This window comes from Heptranchias perlo, chromosome X, assembly GCF_035084215.1.
Source record: "Heptranchias perlo isolate sHepPer1 chromosome X, sHepPer1.hap1, whole genome shotgun sequence".
In the NCBI taxonomy this organism is placed as follows: Eukaryota; Metazoa; Chordata; class Chondrichthyes; order Hexanchiformes; family Hexanchidae; genus Heptranchias; species Heptranchias perlo.
In genome coordinates this window covers 7703996-7731722 of record NC_090370.1, presented here as the reverse complement: position 1 = coordinate 7731722, position 27727 = coordinate 7703996, and the positions used below count along the sequence as shown (strand labels likewise).

At 42.9% G+C, this 27727-nt stretch overlaps 3 protein-coding genes across 3 annotated transcripts in view; 2 read left to right on the top strand and 1 right to left on the bottom strand.

The window, feature by feature from the left end:
• racgap1 (Rac GTPase activating protein 1) overlaps positions 1-4760 on the top strand; it is a 28802-nt gene extending 24042 nt beyond the window's left edge. Inside the window, exons 16-17 of the mRNA XM_067976669.1 lie at positions 1273-1384; positions 2355-4760. Of these exons, the coding sequence (XP_067832770.1) occupies positions 1273-1384; positions 2355-2430 (188 nt within the window). The 3' untranslated portion in view covers positions 2431-4760. The remainder of the gene's footprint in view (positions 1-1272; positions 1385-2354) is intronic.
• Positions 4761-11518: 6758 nt separating this feature from the next.
• Positions 11519-17254, bottom strand: si:ch211-210c8.6 (uncharacterized). Its single transcript, XM_067976670.1, has 5 exons — positions 17099-17254; positions 16116-16221; positions 14561-14667; positions 13226-13398; positions 11519-12202 (listed from the first exon to the last, which is right to left on the bottom strand). Exons 1-5 carry the CDS (start codon positions 17202-17204, stop codon positions 11927-11929), a joined length of 768 nt encoding a protein of 255 aa, XP_067832771.1. The 5' UTR covers positions 17205-17254; the 3' UTR covers positions 11519-11926.
• A 5558-nt stretch (positions 17255-22812) lies between these two features.
• LOC137306952 (protein lifeguard 2-like) overlaps positions 22813-27727 on the top strand; it is a 38825-nt gene continuing 33910 nt past the window's right edge. The window contains exon 1 of the mRNA XM_067976330.1: positions 22813-22989. Within this exon, the coding sequence (XP_067832431.1) occupies positions 22975-22989 (15 nt within the window). The 5' untranslated portion in view covers positions 22813-22974. The remainder of the gene's footprint in view (positions 22990-27727) is intronic.

The following is a 27727-nucleotide window of genomic DNA, read 5'->3' as shown; positions in this document are numbered from 1 at the left end:
GAGAAGGAAACCTCCAGAAATTTTGTGGTGTTTCCTTACCAAAAATCGGGTCCGGAGATGCGCGCACATGTTGGACACACGTGAAGAGCCTTGGTTTGTTGTATGTTGTGTATTCATTTAGTGAAGAGCTTTTAACAGTCCTTTGTTATAAACCTGTAGATCAACAGTAGTTCTGATATCCAAACAACGAATAAAGTTTTACTTGGTTGGTCAGTGTTGGGCAGATCCAGTGGTTGGATCACTGCCTTGGGCTAGGTGCCAGCTATTTTTATTTTAAATCTGCTGCTTTGAGTAATCTGTGTGTGGTTGGGTAGAGTGATTAGGTGACAGGGTTTAGTTATTGAGCAGCTGTGTCCCATTAATACTACAAGTGACTGGTGCAGTATTTTTAACACTTGCTCATGGAGAACGAGTCTTGGTTTTGAATCTTGAATTTTACCCTCTACACACTCCCATTTTAAATATTCTGTCCCATTTTAGCCCAAATTATGGTAATTCCAAAGTCAAATGGTGCTTAAAACTATACTAGTGAGTGAACTAATGGAATCATTACAACAAATGCATTCATATAAGTTGGCAGGCAATTTAATTTTTAATTTACCGCCACAAAAAGTGTCCAATGGTAATAAAATAAAAACAATGTTGTATGTACATCCGTTGGGTTATCAAACTGGATATGTGACTTTCCACTCAATGTTGCCTCTCACCAAAGTAACTGATGTGATAAAACCATATTGTCCACATCTTCATTGCTAAAGAAGGGAGGCCAAGTAGAAAGTATTCATCTGTTTTTAATGTGTCTCCAACTTGTTAGATACGAATTTTCATTCATTCTTCCATGAAAACTCCCCTTTCCAGGTCTTCACTAGCTTCTGGAACTGTTCCAATGACGCACATGATAGCATGCCCCACTTATATCCTGGAGCAGCTATATTACTCTGCATGCAGACTGCACTTTGCACCTAAGCCAGAAAATGTTAGTATCAGTTAGTGAGGTACTGCTGTGTATGCAGGCACTGCAGATCTCCTAGGTCAAACCTGGTCGATGGGGGACCCAGACTGATCAAAAGTACAGATTTACCTGCAAATAAAGCTGCTCCAGGACACTAGGGCCACCCACGAACAGCTCTGAATGTTAGTGCAGATCTGAGATATCGGGTCTCTAGAGAAAGACAATGAGTAACTAAACATAAACTCATGGAAAGTGTCTTAATATAAATTTCATTTTGGGTTTCATTTTTGCATCTTCTAATTTATATTTTTCTTCCCTAGTGAGCATGCTTGGGCCACTTACCACCCCTGAGCACCAAATAATTGGCAAGACCCCCTCGTCCAGCTCCTTATCGGCACGAGTCAAATCCAGTCTGACCAAGACCACTCCCAAGTAAGTCTCATCTGCTCCTGCATTTTAGAATCTTAAGTGAGAAATGATTGTTGAATCCTGCTGTTTAATTACCATATTACAGGTGCCGGTTTTTATTTTGATTACTCCCCAGATCTCTGGGAAGAGTGTGCATGACTTGCTTTTCCATCTCTGCCAATGCCACTTCAAAGTGACTGGAGATGATATGATATCGTTCTCTTGCCCTTGAGTGTCTCACTTGTGCTTGTGCGCTCTCTCCCCTCTCGCCCGTATTCTCTTCCCCCTTGCCCTCCCTTTTTCACGGTCGCTGCTCCATGTCCGCACTCTCCTGAGTGGAAGTGCTGGCTTCTATTTGGTGCCTCCGTGTAGTAACCTGGCTGAAATTAGGAATTTTGTGTGCGCAAATCCTACGTCTCATCCCTCCCTTATGCAGGATGTGTTATCTAATGTGCTGCATTGGAGAGCTGTGTTCTCTACTGCGCAGTGCCATTTCCTGGGGCAGAATGTGTGGTCTTTTTCAATGACATCAATCAGTTTAAAATAAACTGGTTAATGTCTCCATTAAAATAGTGGACAGAACATATTCAACATTCACACGATAAGATAACACAGCTTAATCTCCAGGTGTCTAGAATTATGGTGAAGAATTGTTTTTGTAATTTCTCCTGTTGACAAACCAGTGTAATATTTTATAACCAGAAAGTTTAAAGAATAATTATTCTGAATCGTTGGGTGCAACATTTATATCATTTGGGTCTGACTAAGTTCTAAACGTACCCTTTTTTAAAAAATTGCTTGGTGATCAACTTGAAGCGACAAATGGTGTGTGTACTCAGTGCCATAATTGTCTCATTGCTACTGCTTTTAAGAGGATTAAAGTTCTTTTCTACTCCTGTGATAAAATTTATAGCCTTGAAATCTGACGTGCAAAATAGTAAACAATTGCCACAAAATGTCCCTTCCCAGATTAATACCCTTCTATTTCTTGCAGGTTTGGAAGCAAGAGCAAGTCATCGATCAATTTCAATCGAACTGGAACCTTTTTTGCCTCCCCAATGTTGAAGTAATCACAAGTTAACCAAATGGTCCCAAAATCAAATTAAACCAGCTCCTTGTGTTAACTGCAGTTTTTAGTATTATCCTCTGCATAATACAGCTATCCTAATACAGTAGTTTTATACTTTGCATCAGATGTTAATAATGTGTAATCACCAATCTAATCCTTAGATGTAATGTAGCTGATGTCTGTTATTAGTGATGGTACTTTTTTTTTAAATGCTGTGAGCTTGTTTTTAAGTATATAACTTCTCTATTCCTGTTTTGTAAAACTATTGCTAACCAGTATGATGGGGAGGCTGAGGGTTGAATTTTGTAAAATGTAGACCAAGATCTGGTTTAGAAAGCCACTGATACCTGCCTCAGAAAACTACAACACTAAAAGTCCAGAGTAAAAGATTATTTTACAAAGTCACGGGCTGTGGGAACTGTTACTGCAGAATGGGAAATATTTGCAGGCAAATTAAAGGATTGCTACATCCAGTGAATTTTAATATATGCTACTGACTGAAAATTTCTGTCTTAGTATTGAGCTGGCACAATTTTGTTTCCATAATTGCCTGCTGTTTATGGAGCTATTAATTGGGACTTTTTTTTAAAATGTACTACTGTTGTGCCTGTAGCCCTGAAATTAGACGTACAAAATCACATATAAGAAACTCATTTTTAAAATCCTTAAACTTCTTGCAGCTTTGGAGGTTAAAAGCTGTTTTGAGGGTAACTTGTGTATATGTGGCAATTTCATAATGTGTTACCAGTTCCTTTCCTTTTGACTTGTATGTTAATTCTGTGGTTTCCCTCTATGCTTTAGTGGGATTCTACCACGAAGCAAATATGTCATTGAATGAGTTTGCTGCCTTCATGGTTTCTATCCATTGCAGGCACATGCTGACTTCTGCCAGCTTTCAACCTAATCACATTGGCAGCAGTTTTTATCCACTCACAAAACAACCCTTTTTTTTTAAACCTTGTCGAAGCTGCAGCTTTGCAGCACGACATCAATAGCTGTCAAGCCATTCGAATCACCAATGGCATTTTTGCTACGGGTGTTTGAGGTGCTGACAATCTGGGCACCACAGAGCATTCGTTGAACTGTCAAAGCAAAGAAATTGGTTTCATAAAATGCATTGCAAATTGAACAGTTACCATTTTGTACACTGCTCTCAGCAAAGGACTGGGCACGGAAATCTTCAAATTTGGGATTACCATGGCCGTCTCAGTGATTTAATAGAGGTTGCATTGTAAAACCTTGCAGGTTATAATTTATTTGCTGTTTTTGATTTTTGTTAAAGATAGCAAATTTAAATCCAGTTCCTCTAAATACTTTCTAACCCATTGATAACCAGAAGCTTCTCCCAAAAAAAAGCATTGAAATGTTTTCTTCTGTTTAATCTGATTTATGATGCCTGTGTGTATGTATGTAAGCAGACATTGTAATTTGTAATCCATTTTGAAGTGCAGAATTAGATTGGGCACAGGCTGATGCCAAGTGCTTTATGACTTGCAATATGCATTAATATACTTCTGCATTCCTATTGTGCAGAGTTATTGAATGCATTAGATACCTATAAGCAAATAGAAAATTGCTACTGGAAGTAGAAGCATGTTAGCGCCAACTAATGAACTGTACGTTATGTGGACTAGATTCTAAACTATAGATTATGGTGTGATATAAATGTAGCTTTTACAGGACTTGTGAACACATCTATTCCCTTTTACTTGTTTTATTTTTTAATATCCCTTTGTCATTTGAGTGGTAACCGTTATAAAAGGGCCTGTACCAAAGATTTGCCTGCCTGTATAAAACTTGCCTGTATAAAACTTGCCTTTAGCTGTAGTATCCTTGCTTCATCAGCCACCTATTGCAGAACTGCAGTAAAACCTGTTTTCTTGGGGACTTTGTGGGTCTCAGCCACAAAAGCTAAATCCCAGTGAAAATTGATGCAAGCTGTCAATAACACAGCTTTGTTTTTCATCGTTCTCACCATTCTGTGGAAGAAGGGTTTTAGTATTAAAGGCTTTAGTCTCTGAAGTGTGTGTAACCATTTGAGGATACACCTGTGTATCAGCTGAGGGATCATTGCAGCTTTATTGATGAATACGTAAAATTGAATATCATCTTAAATGGTACCGTGCATTGTATGTAGGTTTCACTGCATTGTTGTGCAATGCATGATCTGATGTTTCAAAATCTTCAGTTAAATAAGTGCAGTGATCAGTTCTCTGGTGTTTTGTCTTTTTTTACTCTTACTGTGGAAACAGCTCACCCCTCAGTGGAACCTCACTGTTTCCTTGCCTTAGAATTTGGTATTCTGTTTTCTCCTTGCCATGTTTAAGAAAATTAACTAAACTGTGACTGAAACAGCTCTGCTTTTACAGATGTACAGTGCCTGTGCCTATTCACAATGATATGTACAGAATAAGTATCTCAACCTTACATGTGCTATTCCTATGTACTTTTAAAAACACACTCTACAGTGCATGTAGATATCAGAAGCTTACAGGGAGGTGGGAATTTTGGTATTGTAGATATCCCAGTTGTGCAATAACTTGACAATCTCTTGTAGACTTTCCAGTCAAAGGATGAGAGACCTTTTGACTAATACTATAATGTATGTAATGCACATTGCAATAATACCCCACTGAGAGCTCACCCACACAGTGAACCAAGGTGTACAAAAGATTGTGTTTGACGGGTGCAATCCAACAGTGGGTTATGTGCCCAAGTCAACCTGTTGAGAATGGGCCAGTCCTTTAGTTAACTAACTTCAACTCCTTTTTATATGAAGCCCCCAAGATCTCCTGAACAATTAGTGATAGTCACAATGTTTTGTGGGTGAACTTCATGAAGGACAATATGTCAGAAAAGATAAATACGCAAGACCACTGTAAGCAGTTTGTGGTTTTGTGCACTAATTCAGGTAATAACAGATTATCCTCAGATGCTGCTAAGATTGAGGTAACTTTCAATTGATCTTTTCCCAGGATTTTCTTTAAGTGAACCATAACACTCTGGGATGTGTTCCAAGGGGATGGTATATTTCCCTTAACCTGCTCACAGTTACAAAAATAACTCCCCTACCTGCTCCTAACCCATCAACACTTCAAAACCGAGAAATGGGATTCAGTGATGTTTAAAATTGGTAAACCAGCACCCTAGACAAAATGCACAAAGCAAACATAATTGGGTATAGTGCATGCTACCATAGCCTTGTACATACTCAGTTTACACTGGTATTACAGTGAGAGAACATAAGTCATAAAATTGCTACTGCAAACCACTTGTGTTTAAAAAGTGGTACTAAAAACAGCTTTCAGTGGGATTACTCTGTTACAGTGTAGAGATAAGTTATGGTGGTTCTGAGCCATACAAGCTAGGAAGGTCCCAGGTTGTATCTATGGCCTCTGCTCAGTTACCAGTGCTACCGTTGACGACAAGTATCCCTAGGTTAGAGAGAAAGAGAAATCAGTCAGGTTTACTGCTGGAAAGTGTGGAAGTGAGGTGAGGACGGGATCAGGTTTGTCTGTGATGCAGCCTCTCTTCAAGGTTGATTAGTCTCTGAACACTCATTTTTGAGACTAATGTGGACAATTGCCACTTGGATGAGGTACTGGAGTGTACGTACTGAGTGTGGAATTGTATCCCAGTAAGAGTTGATGCTCTCAGCAGAGAGGAGGAATAAATTTTTAAAAAGCATTCTAAAAGCGGTTACCTTTTATTTCATAAGCTGTATTCAAGGATTTCTGCTGTACGGTGGAGCTCTCCTATATACCATTTAAACAACTCCTGCCCTGAAAGATATGTGGCTAGTTACAGAACAACATTGTGACAGGATTTATTTTCAAACTTATCTCAAGCAGTTCTTGTTAAATTTTATATTACACATAAGTGGGGCTTTAGCTGTTAAATGATGTAGCGTCAGAGAAGTTTGTTTAGTGGCAGTTGCAAACCAGTGGATTTCTTTTCTAAAACTAAACTTAAAGTAAACATGGACTTAAAACAGAATTAAATTATAATATTTATAGCAATGCTGTTAACCATTCCATGATTCTATTTAATTGTAAACAGCACAGAAGGAGGCCATTTGGCTCAGAGCCTGTGCTGCATTAAATGTTGATTTCTTTCGGAAAAGTGGTCTAGAAGCGTATGTTCACACCACAATGATGAGAGCTTTATTGTTTAAGCTCAATGCAGTGGCTAAGCTCCTGAATAGAACTGAAAGCAGAATCAAGGGCTTCCCAGGCTTCTATAACGAAGCAGTCCGAGCCCGCATGCACCAAGACCTGGATAACATCCAGGCTTGGGCTCATAAGTGGCAAGTAACGTTCATGCTAGACAAGTGCCAGGCAATGACCATCTCCAACAAGAGAGAGTCTAACCACCTCCCCTTGACATTCAACGGCATTACCATTAATATCCTGGGGGGGGTGGGGTCACCATTGACCAGAAACTTAACTGGACCAGCAATATAAATACTGTGGCTACAAGAGTGACTCACCTCCTGACTCCCCAAAGTCTTTACCCCCATCTACAAGGCACGAGTCAGGAGTGTGATGGAATACTCTCCACTTGCCTGGATGAGTGCAGCTTGAACAACACTCAAGAAACTCGACACCATCCAGCATAAAGCAGCCCGCTTGATTGGCACCCCATCCACCACCCGAAACATTCACTCCCTTCACCACCGGCGCACAGTGGCTGCAGTGTGTACCATCCATATGATGCACTGCAAAACTCGCCAAGGCTTCTTCGACAGCACCTCCCAAACCCGTGACCTCTACCACCTAGAAGGACAAGAGCAGCAGATAGATGGGAACAATACCACCTGCATGTTCCCCTCCAAGTCACACACCAACCCGACTTGGAAATATATCGCCATTGGGTCAAAATCCTGGAACTCCCTTCCTAATAGCACTGTGGGAGAACCTTCACCACATAGATTGCAGCGGTTCAAGAAGGCGGCTCACCACCACCTTCTCAAGGATGGGCAATAAATGCTGGCCTCACCAGCGACACCCACATCCCATGAACGAATAAAAAAAAAGTCCTCATTCTGGACGAGTCCTGACGGACATAGTTGCCAGACTGGGCCTGTGGCAGGTGGTGTGCAAACCAACATGAGGTAAAAACCTACTTGACCTCGTCCTCACCAATCTACCTGTCCATGGCAGTATTAGTAGGAATGAACACTGCACAGTCCTTGTGGAGACGAAGTCCCGTCTTCACACTGAGGACACCATCCAACATGTGTGGTAGCACCACTGTGCTAAATGGGATCGATTCAAAACTGGGCATCCATGAGGCACTAGGCCATCAGCAGCAGCAGAATTGTATTCCAGCACAATCTGTAACCTCATGGCCCAGCATATTCCTCACTCTACCATTACCAACAAGCCAGGGGATCAACCTTGGTTCATTGAGACGTGTAGAAGAGCATGCCAGGAGCAGCACCAGGCGTACCTAAAAATGAGGTGCCAGCCTGGTGAAGCTACAACTCAGGATTACATGCATGCTAAACAGCGGAAGCAACATGCTATAGCCAGCTAAACGATTCCACAACCAACGGATCAGATCAAAGTTCAATTGTGAATGGTGGACAATTAACTAACAGGAGGAGGAGGCTCTGTGAACATTCCCATCCCCATCCTCAATGATGGCAGAGTCCGGCACATGAGTGCAAAAGACAAGGCTCAAGCGTTTGCAACCATCTTCAGCCAGAAGGGCCGAGTGGGTGACCCATCTCGGTGGTCTCTTGATATCACCACCATCACAGAAGCCAGACTTCGGCCAATTTGATTCACTCCACGTGATATCAAGAAACGGCTGATTGCACTAGATACAACAAAGGCTATGGGCCCTGACAACATCCCGGCTGCAGTGCTGAAGTCTTGCGATCCAGAACTCGCTGCGCCTCTAGCCAAACTGTTCCAGTACAGCTACAACACTGGCATCCACCTGACAATGTGCAAAATTGCCCAGGTATGTCCTGTCCACAAAAAGCAGGACAAATCCAATCTGGCCAATTACCGCCCCATCAGTCTACTCTCAATCATCAAAGTGATGGAAGGTGTCATCGACAGTGCTATCAAGTGGCACTTACTCACCAATAACCTGCTCACCGATGCTCAGTTTGGGTTCCAGACCTCATTGCAGCCTTGGTCGAAACATAAACAAAAGAGCTGAATTCTAGAGGTGAGGTGAGAGTGCCCTTGACACCAAGGCAGCATTTGACTGAGTGTAGTACCAAGGAGCCCTAGTAAAATTGAAGTCAATGGGAATCAGGGGGAAAGTTCTCCAGTGGCTGGAGTCATACCTAGCACAAAGGAAGATGGTAGTGGTTGTTGGAGGCCAATCATCTCAGCCCCAGGACATTGCTGCAGGAGTTCCTCAGGGCAGTGTCCTAGGCCCAACCATCTTCAGCTGCTTCATCAATGACCTTCCCTCCATCATAAGGTCAGAAATGGGGATGTTCGCTGATGATTGCACAGTGTTCGGTTCCATTCGCAACCCCTCAGATAATGAAGCAGTCCAGGCCTGCATGCAGCAAGTCCTGGATAATATCCAGGCTTAGGCTTATAAGTGGCAAATAACATTCGCACCAGACAAGTGCCAGGCAATGACCATCTCCAACAAGAGAGTCTAACCACCTCCTCTTGACATTCAATGGCATTACCATCAGCAAATCCCCCACCAACATCCTGGGTGTTACCATTGACCAGAAACTTAACTAGACCAGCCACAAACTGTGTGGCTACGAGAGCAGGTCGAGAGGTTGGGTATTCTGCGGCGAGTGACTCACCTCCTGATTCCCAAAGCCTTTCCACCATTTACAAGGCACAAGTCAGGAGTGTGATGGAATACTCTCCACTTGCCTGGATGAGTGCAGCTCCAACAACACTCAAGAAGCTCGACACCATCCAGGACAAAGCAGCCCGCTTCATTGGTACCCCATCCACCACCCTAAACATTCACTCCCTTCACCACTGGCGCACCGTGGCTGCAGTGTGTACCGTCTACAGGATGCACTGCAGCAACTCGCCAAGGCTTCTTCGACAGCACCTCCCAAACCTGCGACCTCTTCTAGAAGGACAAGGGCAGCAGGCACACGAGAACACCACCTGCACGTTCCCCTCCAAGTCACACACCATCCCGACTTGGAAATATATCGCCATTCAAAATCCTGGAACTCCCTTCCTAACAGCACTGTGGAAGAACCTTCACCACACGGACTGCAGCGGTTCAAGAAGGCGGCTCACCACCACATTCTCAAGGGCAATTAGGGATGGGCAATAAATGCTGGCCTCGCCAGCGACGCCCACATCCCCTGAATGAATTTTTTAAAAATTGAGTATTAAATGCCCTTTTTAATCATTGTATGGCTGTGGTGTACATTACGTTTTCCCATAAAATATCAAAGACACTTTATACAGAGGAATTACTAGATGAAAAAAAGACCAAGGTCCATCTCGTTCTCGGTCCTCTGCTATCCTGGTAGTTGCATGGTACAAAGTTAATGGGCGTTGTTGACTAATCATGGAAATCAATCAATCTCTTTCTATTAGTCCACAACAGACCCAGACATGAGGTGAGGAAACTGTGGTGGAAAGCTTGTTCCATTGCATTGTCAGTTAGAGATCTCTTGAGAGGAACATAGGTACTACCACAAGAAGTATTTTTTTTCTCCTAAACTAGATTCCTGTTGATGCAGAACCTATAATAGCTTTTAAAAGGGAACTGGGAATGGATGGCTCGTTCAGAGAGCTACCACAGGTGCCTCAGACTTTATGGGTGTCAATGTAGAATGAGACATTATTCATTATAGCTAAATCATGAAAAATTAGCTTTTTTAAAAAAAAAGCCAGCTGAGTGTGGATTGCCCCAGATAAGAGATGTACTTTACACTATCTAGCCTGGTGCCTTGCTCTTTTCCCTTTGTTTAATCGTAAACACTAATAAGTAGTTATTGCCTGACTGTCACCTTCTGTTAAGGTGGTGTTTTCTGTCAGAGAGCTCAGACATATCTGGTGTGATCTTGTACTATTTCTAGTGCATACCCTTATGGTAAAAGATACATTTCCCCATGGTCTGCTATTCCAGATACTTTGCGCACAGTCACGTTTTGGTCCTTGGTCAGGAAATACAGGCTTGCCTATAGAAGTTGACTTTTGCATTCAGCACAAGTGAAAAGTATCTAGAACAGGGCTGCATTATAAGATTTTATTTTGTTGAACAATTGAGGAACTTCAAACTCTTCTATCACAAGAGGATAATTCTCATAACCCATTGTACACCTCACTTGTAAAATGAAACATTGCCATGTTACACATGCACAACAGCAAGATAATTTAGAAGAGGCTATTCACAAAAATGGAGTTGCCCAGATACAATATAGAATGAATGCCTAAAAGTAACAAATACATGGTTCAAGAAACAAACTGCAAGCAAAACTTGTATTCTTAATTCCTCATCTTAGATTAGAGTCCTTAAATTCTTTCCTTGATGTCTTGTGTGGTATTTATTCCAGTGCTGGTCCGTTTCTCTTTTCCACCTCCTCCTTCCCACCCCCCAGCTGTTGGTATGCTTCTTTTACATGGATGAATTATAAGTTATCACGACAGCGATGAGAAATGATTCATTACAAGAAATTCTACAGCCTAACAGTTAGTTATTTAAGTGGCTGACAAATCAGGTTGTGTATAGTATTGATCACATTTTTGGCAATTCTAACTTTTCCTTTAGGTAACAAATGCTGAAAACTACTAATTTCAACCCAAGTAACTTTTTTTGATCCAAAGCGATTTGAAATTGAGGGAAAAAATTCCCCATAGTTTCAAAACTCCTCCCCTCCAAATAATTAATCATCATTGCATCTCTCCTCACACCAGAGTTACAAAATGAAATGTAACCATCTAACAGCTTCAAGTAACCATGATGTGGAGATGCCGGTGATGGACTGGGGTTGACAAATGTAAAGAATCTTACAACACCAGGTTATAGTCCAACAGTTTTATTTGAAAATCACAAGCTTTCGGAGATTATCTCCTTCTCACCTGACGAAGGAGATAATCTCCGAAAGCTTGTGATTTTCAAATAAAACTGTTGGACTATAACCTGGTGTTGTAAGATTCTTTACAGCTTCAAGTAAGTTAGTTGGAGCGATGGCTGAGATGATGATACCTGGAACACTGCTTTTAAAGAAAAATGACAGCCTGTCGATTGTGAATACAAGAAACCGCTCGACCTTCAGTTCTACCTGAAAATCTACACCTTTCTTGCTGAATTGACTAAATTTAGAGCAAGAAAATACCTAGCAATCCTGTCATTTTAGTGGCCAGCATCACAGATAAACTCCAGGACCTGAATATGCTCCATGTTTTCCTGACTTTTTCCCCCTCCATTTTCATGCAATCCCATGATTTTGTTTAAACTAGGATTAATGTAATGTTTGTCTTTGTTTTACACACTGTAGGGGGAGGGAAGAGATTATTCACTGATCCAAATTCACATTAAAATTTAAATGGCCACAGAGCCGGCGTGTTCCTGACATATTCAAGGTAAGCAGGATCATGTCCCCACCTCGTCATTGCTTGTTTTTCTAGAATCGGAATTCCACTTACATGGGTGAGCAAGTACCACAGAAATACTGGGGAAAGCACACTGACATACTCCACTCCCTTCATTACAGTAGAAGCAGAGATGAACAGGCCAGTCCACTGAAGCATTTCTCCCAGGTAGTTTGGGTGACGACTGTAAGCCCAGAGTCCATGTCGAATGAATTTGCCCTGATGGGGGGGGGAAAAATTACATTTTCAAATCCTTGCAAGAACATTTCCTTTTGTTTTGACTTCTCCATTAACCCCTGTCCCACTGAACAAACACATCATGCTATTAGTGATAACTAATTTTATTTCCAAAGACCTTAATGCTACCCTGTCCTGTGGGAAGACTAATGATTATAACCCTGGCATTAGGCTAATGAAATTAAACATCTCTGCTGCAATTGTTACCATTATGATTAGGCAGTTTTCAAAAGCTTAATTGTACAAGAGTGTTTTTGTGAAAAGTGCAGGTTTGAAATTTTGCATGTAAAAGTTGCAAACTGCTTGAATTTCCATCAGTATATCAGATTTTCAAACTGCATAGTGTTAGTAAACTAACTCCTACCTTTACTTTTAATGCTGTACAAACAGAGGAAAAATTCATTGGGAAACAGAAGGGTGTAATACTTAAAATATCAAATTTCTGTACTGTCTTCAAATGTACATTTCCAATACACCAGCGAGAAATGTTCAACTTGCTGACTGGTACAGTACTTTGTTTTTCAACGTCTTCAATTGGATTTGTATGATATTAGACAGTAATGGATGCTTGGAAATAATCTAACCAGCTAGTAGTCAGTCCCTTTTTTGGGGACTTAATTTGATGTTTGAGTCTTATTCCTATGCTCAAACCAGCTATCAGCACTGAAACCAACTGCTTGTCCACTCTGTACTAGTCATATTGGAGCATTAAATAGTCATTACAGCAGGTTTGTTGAAATTTGTAGTTCATCATTGAGGAATATTGCATCCGGTGTATAACATCACTATCATGAGGCAACCTGAGCAATTCCTATATTAGCTGGACGATGTATCCTAGTAAAGAACTGTATAACTGCAGTGAGTTCCTGTTATATTTTTCTCTTTTGGCCAACCAGTACAAGTATCCTGGAGATTGTAAGTGGTAAATGACCTAATTATGTTCCCCCTCTCCTCCCACCCCTGGGGGGAAAGGTCCAAAAAAAAGTACAGTACAAGATCACTTACAGCATTATTAGCATCACTTTTGAAATTCCACTTCTGCTGGTCTGCAATTGCTTCTATAGCAAAGCCCGAAGTCCAGATTGCCCATCCAGTATAGTCTCTGACACACAAAGGCTGGTCCTTTTCCTGAGTGTTTAGAATTAGTGTTGGAAGAAGTGTTACGAAGATCCATACACCTAGAAAGCAGAAACAAAACTTTACATTTTAATGTGGCATACCAAAATAACATTCAGGAGTCAAACTTAACTATGGTATTTTAGCACCATCCAATGGTGCTCCACTACAACATTGCTTGCCAGATCTTGTGTGTTTTTTTTTTTAATATTGGCATCGTGGGAAAGGAACATGTACCAATTTATCTGCCTGTGGAAGTTCAGAAGGTTATGGTGACGTAGCTGAGAGAATCAGCAGTAATCAATATGACCATCACAGCCATAGTAGTACACATATACGGCTCACTCCCTACCCTTATGTACACTAACCCATGCTTTCTGTCTACCACACCAACAGTATAAATAGGCCTCTCCAGGGGGTGACATTGTGAAATTCTCCCAACAGATTTTGGACTCGACAACACTCCTGCTACTAACTGGTGAAATCAAGTGATAAACTTATATTTCACAACCTAGCCATATAGCAATTGGCTAGGAAATCAGAACTCCCTATACTCCTTGAAATAGTGCCAGGGGATCGGCTGTGGATAGTACTTAGTGGAAGGAAATTCTATGGGTACTTTTTGTTAACCATCCTCAAACAGTCAACTTAAAGTCTATAGATTTATACAATTGTTCTTAGTCAAATTTCTTGCCAGGCCAGGGACTGTAGGTTCCAGGGAAAGTCTATTCTTTTTAAATGTGAGCTGGGACTTCAGTCTGGTCTGGGAGTTAATCCAGAGTTGTCTAGCCCAAACAAAATGGAGCACTGACTTGATGGTGGGTCTCCAATGTAAACAATTTAACATTTCTAAAATCAAGCCTTCCTCATTTCTCATGGAGTGATTCTCTTTTATTTAAATGTTGAGGCATTCAATATAATGAAATGAACTGAAACCCCACTCTCAAGCAAGTAAAAATAACTTTGTGCTGAGTTCCTGATCTGAGCTGTAGTGTGTGGAGTCTGCAGTATCACCACCCCTCCCCAACAACACCTGGGAGGAAAGGGGCCAGATCTGGGCAGTCCTTGCTTCCCTCTGGTGGCTGGCTGCAGACCTACTGGTGCCCATCCTGTCAGCCAAAAGAAGGGGATTAAAATACAAAGGGGGAAAACATTCTCTTAATAACATTATAAATATATATATATATTTATAAAGAAAACCCAAAACCTTCCAAGGAAGCTCACCTTGAAGAGTCCAGTAAACGAAGAACTGTTTGGGATTGTTGCGAACTTGATGAAAACGTTGGTCGCGACCTTCCTTTAACAGTCTCAAGAACAGGAACAAGCCCAATCTGGAATTGAAAAAACACTCTCAATACTCCCTCAAACTTGAGTTGTCTTTACAGTTTAGTTCCTCTCTATTAAGCCTTTGCCTAACTATTTGGTGCCCAGAACACTCTGTATATCTTGTCCCTGGTGCTAAGTGGGTGCACTCCCGACTACAGCTCTAGTGTTGGGGGTTAGTCAAGGGAAAATGTTCTGCACCAATGCTGCCTGTTAAAAGTTTCAATACAGTCTGAATCCGGAGTCCAAGCCCGACCAGAGCCCTGAGTGAAGCAGAGCAAGACTCCCTGGATGGAGGGAGTCGCTTTCTGTTCAGGCCCCAATCCCCAATTTACACGTGAGAAGCTGAGGCCGCAGCTAAATGCGTGGTGTGAACGGACCGTCATTTCTTATTTCACCACTTTCTCAGCACAGGTCTCCAAGTGGATGTTTTTCCCATTTACTGACAGCTGTCCTTTGTCATTAGCCACGAGTATTATACGAGCTGCTCCTAGTTGAAGTTAGAAAAAGACTGGGTTGCATTCCTAGCACTTGGTAAAGGCAGTGCAGAAAGGAGAATACACGCAACAGCTCTGTTTAAAATCATTTTTTTTTTCTTTTTCCAGTTACAGAAATATAAATTATCTTGTAAATACCCCTTTGTGGCTGGTAAGTGCACTGCATGAAATGCAATTGAGCCTCCACACCAGAAACTCCTAGGTTTGATCCCTGGGTTGTGCTGAATTAGCTGATCTCAGCCTTGGCAGCAACACAGTCATCACAGCTAGTCTCAGGCTGAAGAGAGAGGGATGGTCAGCTCAGGTTCTGGTCCTTCTGGCAAGTGAATATTTGTGGGCAGAATTGGGCTTGGCTGTGATACTCTCCATGGTTAAACAGCTGGCTGCCATTCAATGTCACTTTAAGCTCCCACAAGAATAGTCACTAGGCGATGTATGGAAGGGCCACTTCAAGGAAAATTAAAGCTTACTCATAGTGCATTATTCCCAGTCTGGGAAGATTTGTTTCTGATGGCATTTGTGTACAATTTAAAAACGGGAGGCCCGATGCATTGAGGCACTAATGTACTTTACCACAAAGTGATAGAATGCAGATTCATGCCCATAATCCTCCACTTGCTGAGTTACCAGTCCTGGCCATGCCAGCATGGGAAGCTGGTGGCCAGGCACTGGGCATTGCCTGTAGGCCAACACCTGCAGACAAAGCCTGGGAGCAGATCACACATCTGCCAACTTAGCCAGCGACAGCATTTGTAAAAGTGACAGTGAAAAAATGTCTTAAAAGAAAATCCCACACAAAGATAAAACATTGGTTTTTGAAATCTGTTTTTTTTTTAAGTGTGATTGTACAGAAAAGATCCATTTTCTTAAGATGGGATGGAATAGTTTGCAGCCAAAATAAAGCATGCATGAGGCTCAGCTCAGGTTTTGCTTCTGAATCTGTTCTGCTGTATTCTCACCTCACGCCCCACACGGTTACCAACACACTCTGTATTTGCTGTCTGAGGTAACTGGTGCCATTCCACTTGTAACTCAGATGAGTCAATATGATAAAGGTCCCTGATCCTGTAAACAAGTGAACTATATGTTACTGAATGGAACTGCAGAATATGAAACTGATATTTAAAGGAGAAACACAGGGACAAGCCTGCAGATGCATTGAGATTCTTGAGCAAGGGAACACTAACATATGTTCATTATTAGCTTGTGTGCTTATTGCATAGAAATTACAACACAGAAACAGGTAGTTCGGCCCATCCACTCCTTGCTGGTGTTTATCCTCCACATGAGCAGTATCCTAATCCCATGTGCCACACTGTTCCCATATCCCTTTATTCCCCTTTCCTTCAACCGCCTATCTAACCTATTAAATGTTGACATGGTCTCTGCTTCAAGTCACTAACTGAGTGCATTCCTCAGTCTCTCAACCATGTGTGTGATTTTTTTTCTTACTCTCTGTCTAGATCTCTTACCTTTAATTGTATAGCTATGCCCTCTGGTTCTAGGCCACTGTCCTATCCCTTCATGATTTTAAACACCTCTATCAAATCACCCCTTGATCTCCTCTGTTCTAAAGAAAACAGTCCCAATTATTCAAGACTTATTAAAACACAAGTAAACAATCAGCGGTCCAAGAATAGTCAAATACTATTGCATAAAGGATACTTGTGATCATTCATTGTATATGCACATAACTATTAACAGAAATGAGTTTGTTTGGCTGCTACACTGAATAGGACCATTAGAAAAAAAGTTATGCAACGACCAAATCCGGAGAATGTTTTATAACATCCAAACCAATCGTTACCTAAACGCCAGAGAATGTCCAGTCTTTCAAAACACAAAGAATAAAGAAAGGTGCAATAAGAACTGGAAACAAATTGAACTCCCATCCAATTCCGCCAACCCACGCTGTACCGTTTGTAACTTCCTTGTCGCTAACCTGCCAAGTCATAAAACTTCTCGGTTTGCAGAATGCTCGCTACAGCCCAAAGAATCCACTGTATGGCCACATCTGTCACCGCGCATTTAACCAGAATACTGCCCATAATTGACCCGAACCAAACTGAAAGCCCGGGCAGTGCCTGGGAGCACCTGTCAATCACAGGGCGGAAGTACCACTCCAGTCCTTCGCATGGGAGGAAGGGATTTTTTTTCCTTAATGCCTTTTTGAATAATCCATAAAGCAGATTGAAAATGCCTGTGTAGAAATATTGAATGCAGTTGCCCAGTAAATACAATTCATTAAAATACAAGGAAGAAATCAGCGCGTGTTGAGCTTTGGAATTATGGCCTTTCTTGCAGAAATTTCGTACAATTTCCGCTCGTAACTACAGAAATGTAACCCATGCATTAATACTGCACTGTGAAAAATGTATGAACACTGCAACCCTGATTCATAAACTAAAAAAAACATTATAAACGTTGTATAATATAGTGCCGTAATATTGCACTGCATGCCCCACCTGCAGGGGCGGGGCCTGGAATATTGGGTCAGCGTGTGCTGTTAGTTTCCTGGAGTTCTTTGCCTTCTAAAAATTAGGAACATAGGAACAGGAGTAGGCCATTCAGCCCCTCGTGCCTGCTCCGCCATTTGATAAGATCATGGCTGATCTGTGATCTAACTCCATATACCTGCCTTTGGCCCATATCCCTTAATACCTTTGGTTGCCAAAAAGCTATCTATCTCAGATTAAAATTTAGCAATTGAGCTAGTATCAATTGCCGTTTGCGGAAGAGAGTTCCAAACTTCTACCACCCTTTGTGTGTAGAAATGTTTTCTAATCTCACTTCTGAAAGGTCTGGCTCTAATTTTTAGACTGTGCCCCTTACTCCTAGAATCCCCAACCAGTGGAAATAGTTTCTCTCTATCCACCCTATCTGTTCCCTTTAATATCTGATAAACTTCGATCAGATCACCCCTTAACCTTCGAAACTCCAGAGAATACAACCCCAATTTGTGTAATCTCTCCTCGTAATTTAACCCTTGAAGTCCGGGTATCATTCTAGTAAACCTACGCTGCACTCCCTCCAAGGCCAATATGTCCTTCTGAAAAGAAGTTAATTACATCTTCTTAAAACCCATTGCTTCTCCTTACATGCATGTAAGGTTTGGTATAACTTAACTCCCATGGAATTGCTTACCACTCTAGGCAAATTTTAAACGTTCCAACTTATTGGTTGGTGATTATCTCTGATTGATCCGATGGTGTGCCTATTCAATAAGGAAGAATTTCTTAAATCGACTAATGGATCTTCTGGGGTGCTATTTATGGATAAAAAAATTAACGAGAATAATTGAGTGGATTAAAACAAATCTGTGCCTCTCACCCATTCTACTTGTAACCTTGATTCAGAAATTTAACGCAATTCTGTCAAAATTTTACAGGTAATACTAAGCTAGCAGTCAAAGAACTACAGAAGGACCTAGTCGTAACCAATTTAAAGTGGCTACAATCGTGGCAAGCTATAAATTCCCACAAATAAATATTTAAACACAGAAGCCTGTGTTTTCTGGCCGGTGTTATTTTAAACAGATTGCTGCCGGGGTTACAGTTATTTTGATTGCAAATTCTAGGCTAGGGGCTCTTTTGAAATGAAACTGGAGAGGGCTCTGATTTGTCACACATTAGCTTTTGTGCTGGGAAATGGAACACTTTACCCACTCAGTATCAGCATTAAAGAAAGAACTTGCATTTATATAGCGCTTTACACAGCCTCAGGACATCCCAAAGTGCTTTACAGCCAATGAAGTACTTTTGAAGTGTCGTCACTGTTGTAATATAGGAAATGCGGCAGCCAATTTGAGGACAGCAAGATCCCACAAACAGCAATGTGATAATGATCAGATCATCTGTTTTAGTGATGTTGGTTGAGGGATAAATATTGGCCAGGACACTGGGGAGAACTCCCCTGCTCTTCGTCAAATAAAGCCATGGGATATTTTACATCCACCTGAGAGGGCAGACGTGGCCTCAGTTTAGCGTCTCATCTGAAAGACGCCACCTCCGACAGTGCAGCACTCCCTCAGTGCTGTATTTGAAGTGTCAGCCTAGGTTATGGGCGCAAGTCTCTGGAGTGGCACTTGAACGCACAACCTCTCACTCCGAGGCGAGAGTGCTACCCACAATGCAAAAATGCAGTCCTCCATAGCAACCGGAATTAAAAGGAAAAATGGAGCAAAAGACTTGCTTCCTGAAAAACTAGAAAAAATGTCAACTTTACAAACTGCTGACCGGCTTGAACAAGTCTACTCCAGCAAACCAGACTAGTTGGGCTGTCCTGTGCCCATTTTATATGGGTGAGTTTATGCCAGTGGTGGAACCAGAGAGAAAAATTTGAAGTCTGGCGTGGCACCAATAATGATTCATTTTTGCGATTTAAATTAGGCTAGTCTCCTTGTGGCTGGCTAGTTCCTTTGCTGCAAAATGTGGCACATAGTGGGTGTTCTTACTTATAAGTTATTCCACAAGATAATAGGGTTCAATGACATTTATTGGCTTTCATCGGAATTAAGCCATACAATGATAACTGTTATTACCAACAATTACACATCTACAGTGATAACTATTACTGATAATAATTACACATAAACTTGAGACACTTGCGGTACCAAGTTACTACGTCACAGATTTCGAGCTTGGGGGGGATCGGCTGGCCAAGCCTTGTTAAAGTTTGAAGTATCTTTCCAACGCCCCTCTTTTTATACCTTTCTTTCATTCTACCTACGTGCAGATCTGCATGTTTCAAAGTATTATCTCATTAAATTGGCAGCCATAACTCCAGTCTTAACGGATATCACCCCCCACACTCTATCATGGTTGTGGAGGAGTTAATCCCTTGGAGGACAGCCTTTTTTATTCATTCATGGGATGTGGGCATCACTGGCGAGGCCAGCATTTTTTGCCCATCCCTAATTGCCCTTGAGAAGGTGGTGGTGAGCCGCCTTCTTGAACCGCTGCAGTCCATGTGGTGAAGGTTCTCCCACAGTGCTGTTAGGAAGGGAGTTCCAGGATTTTGACCCAGCGACGATGAAGGAACGGCGATATATTTCCAAGTCGGGATGGTGTGTGACTTGGAGGGGAACGTGCAGGTGGTGTTGTTCCCATGCGCCTGCTGCCCTTGTCCTTCCAGGTGGTAGAGTTCGCGGGTTTGGGAGGTGCTGTCGAAGAAGCCTTGGCGAGTTGCTGCAGTGCATTCTGTGGATGGTACACACTGCAGCCACTGTGCGCCGGTGGTGAAGGGAGTGAATGTTTAGGGTGGTGGATGGGGTGCCAATCAAGTGGGCTGCTTTGTCCTGGATGGTGTCGAGCTTCTTGAGTGTTGTTAGAGCTGCACTCATCCAGGCAAGTGGAGAGTATTCCATCACACTCCTGACTTGTGCCTTGTAGATGGTGGAAAGGCTTTGGGGAGTCAGGAGGTGAGTCACTCACCGCAGAATACCCAGCCTCTGACCACAGTATTTATGTGTCTGGTCCAGTTAAGTTTCTGGTCAGTGGTGACCCCAGGATGTTGATGGTGGGGGATTCAGTGATGGTAATGCCATTGAACGTCAAGGGAAGGTGGTTAGACTCTCTCTTGTTGGAGATGGTCATTGCCTGAGATATCTATGAGGCTGGGACAAAGAAAGCTTGCAGCTGAATGCTTAGCAGCTAAAGTCTCTGGTAAACAAAACAGACTTTTCCATCCTCCTAACACAAACTTGCTTAGCAGGCGAAAGCCAGAAATTAAAGAAATTAAGATAAAAGAAATCAATATTAACCCATTTCTTACATCACAGTGATCACATGTTTTTTGGAGGGTGTTGTTACACAGATAGACCAGAACACCCATCACAGATACAATCACTTTCTCAGACGGTGATACAGCACCTGCAGGCCAGGCTTAAAGTTGTTATTGTTTCAAAATAACGCTGTTACATACATTATAAAAAATTAATGGATAGGTGGGATTGATTACAGGGAAAATAAACATCTCACCTTTGGGTTTGAAGGACAAACCAATCAGCCTCTCAGGTTTTACTCTGCTAGATCATGTTACTGACTCTGAGATCATTTGAATTCGAAAGACTGTACTTTCTACCCACATATTTTGGAGGAGTTATTGGATCTGAGTGCTAACAAGCTGATGAAAAGAGCAGAGAAAATCAAAATAATAAACTTGCATTCCTACAGCACCTTTCACAACCTCTCAAAGCACTTCACAGCCAATGAAGTACAGTCACCGTTTTAATGTAGGAAACACAGCAGCCCATTTGTGCCGAGCAAGGTCCCTCAAACAGCAATGTGATGATGATCACATAATCATCCTAGATTATATACTCAAGTCTCTGGAATAGGGCTTAAACCCACAACCTTCTGATTGAGAGGTGAGAGTGCGACCACTGAGCCACGGCTGGCTCCTGACATGTCACTCACACTGAACTGATATCGAGCTTTATTATTTTTTATTTTGTCTCCTTTTGTCACCTCCTGTCCTGAAGGCAATGACTCCTGCTGTGTCAATGTCCTGGCCGATATTTATCCCCCAACCAACACCTAAGAACAGATTATCTGGTCATTTATCACATTGCTGTTTGTGGGATCTTGCTGTGCGCAAATTGGCTGCTGCGTTTCCTACATTACAACAGTGACTACACTTCAAAAAATACTTCATTGGCTGTAAAACACTCCAGAGGTCATGAAAAGCCCTGTATAATGCAAGTTTTTTCTTTGCATACATTAGATGATTTTTTTTTATATTCATCCTTGGGATGTGGGTGTCGCTGGCAAGGCTGGCATTTATTGCCCATCCCCAGTTGCTCTGAGAATGTGGTGGTGAGCCGCCTTTTTGAACCGCTGCAGTTTGATCACATGGCATTTGACCCCGTGATATTCGCACTGCCGTTAAAATAGTGTTTGAAGGAGTTTCACACAAAACTTGCTGAAGCGTTTGTGTATTAACGTTGCACAGGGTGATCCCAATGTCTCTCACCCCCCCAAAAGTTTTTAAACCTCCCCACAACTGCTGAGAATCTACGAGAAATTTTGGAACAGTGTCGTGTTCAGGTCATGATGTGGAGATGCCGGTGATGGACTGGGGTTGACAATTGTAAACAATTTTACAACACCAAGTTACAGTCCAGCAATTTTATTTTAAATTCACAAGCTTTCGGAGATTTTCTCCTTCCTCATTTGCCTGAGGAAGGAGAAAATCTCCGAAAGCTTGTGAATTTAAAATAAAATTGCTGGACTATAACTTGGTGTTGTAAAATTGTTTACAAGTGTTCAGGTCAGAGGGTGGGCGCAATGGCGAGCTGTTTGATATGATTCCACTTGTCTAAGTGAATGCCATTCAAAATGGCAAGATGCTGCCTTGGCTCAGATACTCTCAAATTCAGCAGGGCTCCCCTTTGTGAAACACAGCACCTAATTGAATAACAGGACTGCACCAAAAGGGCAGACGACTGCCTCATCCACTGGTTTGCATCGGCAATGCTGCTCTGTGTTCAGCGCCTTCGTGCAAACCATATCAGCCGCTTTTCTCAGCACTGCAGTTGGGAACCTTGCAGCTGTGCTCGCCAGCTGTTTCGGGCTATCCTAAGGCAGGCGCCGGGATGCTATTTTGCAATGCAATCAGAGCCTCCCCTGTTTGCTGCGCTCACGTGGAACCTTCCAGCTGCCTGTGTGCATGTCCATGGATATTGCTCGAAACAGTATTTAACACAGATTTATTGCGGTGTAACAGCAGGCAGGTCAGTTTCACTGGAAATTAACCTGCGTACAGCAAGAACCCAAGCGGGAAACATCTGACGACTGCACTGCAACCGAGCCCCTAAAAATGACACAAGGAAAAGTAAGTTCCTCCATATCACTGAGCATCTTTCTCTGTTTTATTTATTGAGTGACAGATTAGTTTATCCCAGGTGTGGGGACGATTGAATGTGACCGCTTCACTGATATAAAACTACTCACCAATCTGTTATAAAGTATTCCTCCAAACATAATCTTTTTTGATTCTATGTTAAGAGGTTTTATATTAAAGGCTCCTCAGACTCTCAATCTTTTTTTGAATGACATTCTTGAGCTTATTAGGAAATAAATCCTATCCCTAAAATAGGGAATTCTCATCGAAAATAGGACCCAAAAAGATTCTTTATTTTCGAAATCCTGGAGGTCAAATATTAAACGGTGCTCCGAGCTCAGTCTGTTATGTACAGTGATAAAGATGCTTTGAAGTATTAGGCTTTGAATGTGACTCATAGTAGCTCAGCTTTTCTTGTCTCACCCTAACTAACTTATATAACGGTAATTCTGATCATTTGAGTGAGTGTCTGGGATTGGCACTTTATACTGGAGATTTCCTGGTGAATTTTGGTTGCTGTGGTGGTGTGTATGCTGTTGTTTAGTCAGCGATGGGTATAACATCAAACTGTGCTGCATTGAATCCATTTGCAGTTATTACACCAAACCTGTATATTATCTGACCCAGAAAATGAGCTCCATCTATTACTTACTCCCACTCTCCTTCCCCTCCTCTCCTGAAGGCTCTGACTCATGCTGAGTTATGGTGCCATGGTTACCAGCAGCCCACTGCAAAGTTGCCATCCTTCTTGTGTGAGCCTCAGTGGTGAGTGTTGGCAGGTTATTCAGTCATGAAGAGCATCCTAGCCAAACCAGATCCAATCTTCACCGAGTATCCACAGACAACAACAACTTGCATTTATATAGCGCCTTTAACATAGTAAAACATTGTAATTCGCATAAGCAATTATCAAACAAAATTTGACACCGAGCCACATAAGGAGATATTAGGACAGGTGACCAAAAGCTTGGTCAAAGAGGTAGGTTTTAAGGAGTGTCTTAAAGGAGGAGAGAGAGGCAGAGAGGTTTAGGGAGGGAATTCCAGAGCTTAGGGCCTAGGCAGCTGAAGGCACGGCTGCCATTGGTGGAGCGATGAAAATCAGGGATGTGCAAGAGGCAAGAATTGGAGGAGTACAGAGATCTCGGAGGGTTGTAGGGCTGGAGGAGGTTACAGAGATAGAGAGGGGCGAGGCCATGGAGGGATTTGAAAACACGGATGAGAATTTTATAATCGAGGCGTTCCCGGACCGGGAGCCAATGTAGATCAGCGAGCACAGGGGGTGATGGGAGAACGGGACTTAGTGTGAGTTAGGATACGGGCAACAGAGTTTTGGATGTGCTCAAGTTTACGGAGGGTGCAATTTGGGAGGCCGGCCAAGAAAGCATTGGAATAGTTGAGTCCAGAGGTAACAAAGGCATGGATGAGGGTTTCAGCAGCAGATGAGCTGAGGCGGGGGTGGAGATGGGCGATGTTACGGAGGTGGAAGTGGGCGGTCTTGGTGATGGAGCGGATATGGGATTGGAAGCTCATCTCAGGGTCAAATAGGACGACATGCAATTTCCAGCAGGGGTCACTGGAAAGGAATACGAGAGTTAAACCCCAACTGATTTTTTTTTTTCTCCTCTCCGTAAGCGATGGGCACTGAGGCTAGTTGTCACAGCCCAATTGCCTCTCTGGTTGAGATCAGGTAACTCCGCACCAACTGAGAATCAAACTTGGGAGTTTCTAGCCTCGTACTTGAGTGCCTTTGTCTCAGTCCTATCTCATTAATGCTGATTCAGGTACTGTTGTCTACATGCAGTGACCTTGTATAATGGGCAAGTACATCTGTGCTACTTTTTATCGCTAAACTTGCCCCAGCCAACTCACCGAGAGGGTCCTACTTTTGCCTCAGTCCCGGTGCTTTTGACATTACTGTTCCACAACTGCCAATTGCAGTGCAACGGACCCAGTTACATCATGATGTGGGTCACGCAGCCTGACTGCACGTACAGTGGTCGGTCGCAGCCTGGTTATACCAAAGGGAGGAAACAACGTTGGAAGGGACCAGTTTGTCACACAGCAGGTGGCATGGGCGTCGGTATAAATGGCGGGAAATCCAAATCGCTCGGCAGTGCGTGGCTGGACACGATCCATGACGGAAAACTTCAGGAAGGTGTGGGTTGCTGTCAAGTTGTTTTGCGTTATACTTCTTACCAGGACTCCCCACGCCATATTTGGACACTAAAGGAATCAAAGGATATGGGGATAGGGTGGGAAAGTGGAGTTGAGGGTTTTCCTATGAGGAGAGATTGTGTAGAATGGGCCTATACTCTCTGGAGTTTAGAGGAATGAGAGGTGATCTCATTGAAACGTATGAAATTCTGAGGGGGCATGACAGGGAAGATGCTGAGAGGTTGTTTCTCCTGGCTGGAGAGTCTAGAACTAGGGGGCATAGTCTCAGGATAAGGGGTCGGCCATTTAGGACTGAGATGGGGAGAAATTTCTTCACGCAGAGGGTTGTGAATCTTTGGAATTCTCTACCCCAGAGGGCTGTGGATGCTCAGTCGTTGAATATATTCAAGGCTGAGATTGATAGATTTTTGGTCTCTTGGGGAATCAAGGGATATGGGGATCGGGCGGGAAAGTGGAGTTGAGGTCGAAGATCAGCCATGATCTGATTGAATGGTGGAGCAGGCTCGAGGGGCCGAATGGCCTACTCCTGCTCCTATTTCTTATGTGCTTACCACACACACTGGAGTGACCCACTTTCAGGCCTGCTGTGTAATCACCTGCTTGGGAGGTACATGAGAGCAGCCCAAGGGGAGAGACGGAGGGCTGGGGATGGGATGTAGTTGGAATTGATCTCTGATTCTCCCTCCCTGCCAGTGGTGCATAAGAACTCCTCTGGTCACTAGATGGAACAACGTCGTAAATGCTTCTGTCCGCTATTTCTGTTTCCAATAGGACGGGTTCCTGTTTTTGCTGGAAATCCTGAATGGAGGAACTTGTCGCAAATGCATTTGTAATGTCTCTACATGCAGCTACCAAAGCAATTTTTAGCCCATAGCCTACTTTCGGGGGCTCCCTCGATATCAGAACTCGCCATGTAAGGAATTTTGGGATCAAAGCCATTGCCCTACCCCTCTATAGCACGGCATGTTAGAACACCAACGTGCTGTGCCTCCCATCAACACCTGAGAGGCCTACATTGGTAAGATTTCAGGGTAATAGATATCTGGAACTCTTCCCCCAAAAGGCTGTGGCTGCTAGAGGACAATTGGAGCTTTCAAGACTCAGATCGATAGATTTTTGCTAGGTTAGGGTTTCAAGGGATCTGGATCTAATGGGGTTGAGGTACAGATCAGCCATGGTCTCATTGAATGGCGGAACAGGCTCGAGGGGCTGAATGGCCTCCTCCTGTTCCTATGTTCTATTCCCAGAGGCTCAATTCCGAATTCTGGAAGAACTTCAGCTCCGACGTCAGAACAACAGAAATGGCACAATGATCGCGCCCTTGGAATTCCAGAGCAAGTTGTTCTGGAATATTTCACACGTTGTCACGTGCCTTCTCGGTAGCATTTCTGTGTTTCTTTTTTCTTTAATGATTTAGTGTTACGTTTCTGCTCTCTTTTTCCCTTCCCTAGCCTTCTCCCTGTGAATGCGGCTATTCAGCTGATTAATGCTGATTACCCCTCTGCTTTTTCCTCATGCCTCTCTGAGAAACTTCTGCATTGCGCCTCAATCTCACGGCTTGACGTCTCATGGGTGCAAACTTACCCACCCCACTACTCCTTGGCGCAGCAGATTGAAACTCCGATATACTGTGCTGCTCTGCTACCTTTCACCACCTTTTCTTTGTAGTAACCCTGCAAAATATTAATGAACTGCACACCACCTTAAGGGGGTACTGACCCTTGAAGGTAATGATGACATTTTCCTTGCTATGTGTTTCCCCAATTTGCTCCTCTCCTAAACTCGGTGTCTCCTGCTGGGATCCAGTTCTGCCACTGTCAGCATCTCTCTGATAACGTCACCCCTTCTTCATGTGTGAGTCTAGCTATTCTCCCACAGAGGGCATCACAGCTGAGCCTGAGCCTGCCCTTGCCTGATGCCTGCGACACAGAGTGGTCACTAGATGGTAATCAGGACTGGGAATCTTGGCTGATTGGTGGTTTTTTTTCTCCCCTTCGCTAGCCCAGGGACACTGAGACAATTGTAGCTCCCCTCAGCTGAAATAGCCTAACGGCATAGGCCAGAGATCATATCTTGGACCTTCCTGGTCTGGGGTGGGTCAGTAACACTCCACATGATTTATTTGTCCAATGAACCATTGGAGGAGGTTTAGGTTTATTACAGCTTTACATTCAGAAGAGCAAATCCTACAGCATCCAAGGAAAAGCTATGAACCATCTATAAACCAGTTTGTGCTAATTGTATTCACTCAGAGGTTTTTGTTTGCTGTGATGTGGGATTTGGGACTGTGTGGAGGATTTGACTGGAAGCATTTCATCTAGGCCATGTGACTGAGTCTGTTGCTTGTCACTACGCTGGTAAGTTCTGTGCGTTAACAAAATATCAGCTGGCAACAGTGTACTCGGTTAATCTGACGCCAGGTAATTTACTGCCTTCTTTGCACATGTCTGACAGAGTAACGAAAGGGATTAGCAGCAAAGAATTTGAAATTGCGCCATGCGGTAATGCCCACCAGATCGAGAGTTTCTCCTCCAGCCTGGGATGCCCACACCGA

Bases quoted from the DNA above. Each gene is read 5' to 3' on its own strand.
- si:ch211-210c8.6 (XM_067976670.1), bottom strand. From the start codon at position 17,204: ATGGGCAGTATTCTGGTTAAATGCGCGGTGACAGATGTGGCCATACAG. The intron at 16,222-17,098 runs GTTAGCGACAAG...ACTTGTTTACAG, and splicing joins GAAGTTTTATGACTTGGCAG to GATCAGGGACCTTTATCATA. The intron at 13,399-14,560 runs GTGAGCTTCCTT...TCTGCTTTCTAG, and splicing joins CGTTTACTGGACTCTTCAAG to GTGTATGGATCTTCGTAACA.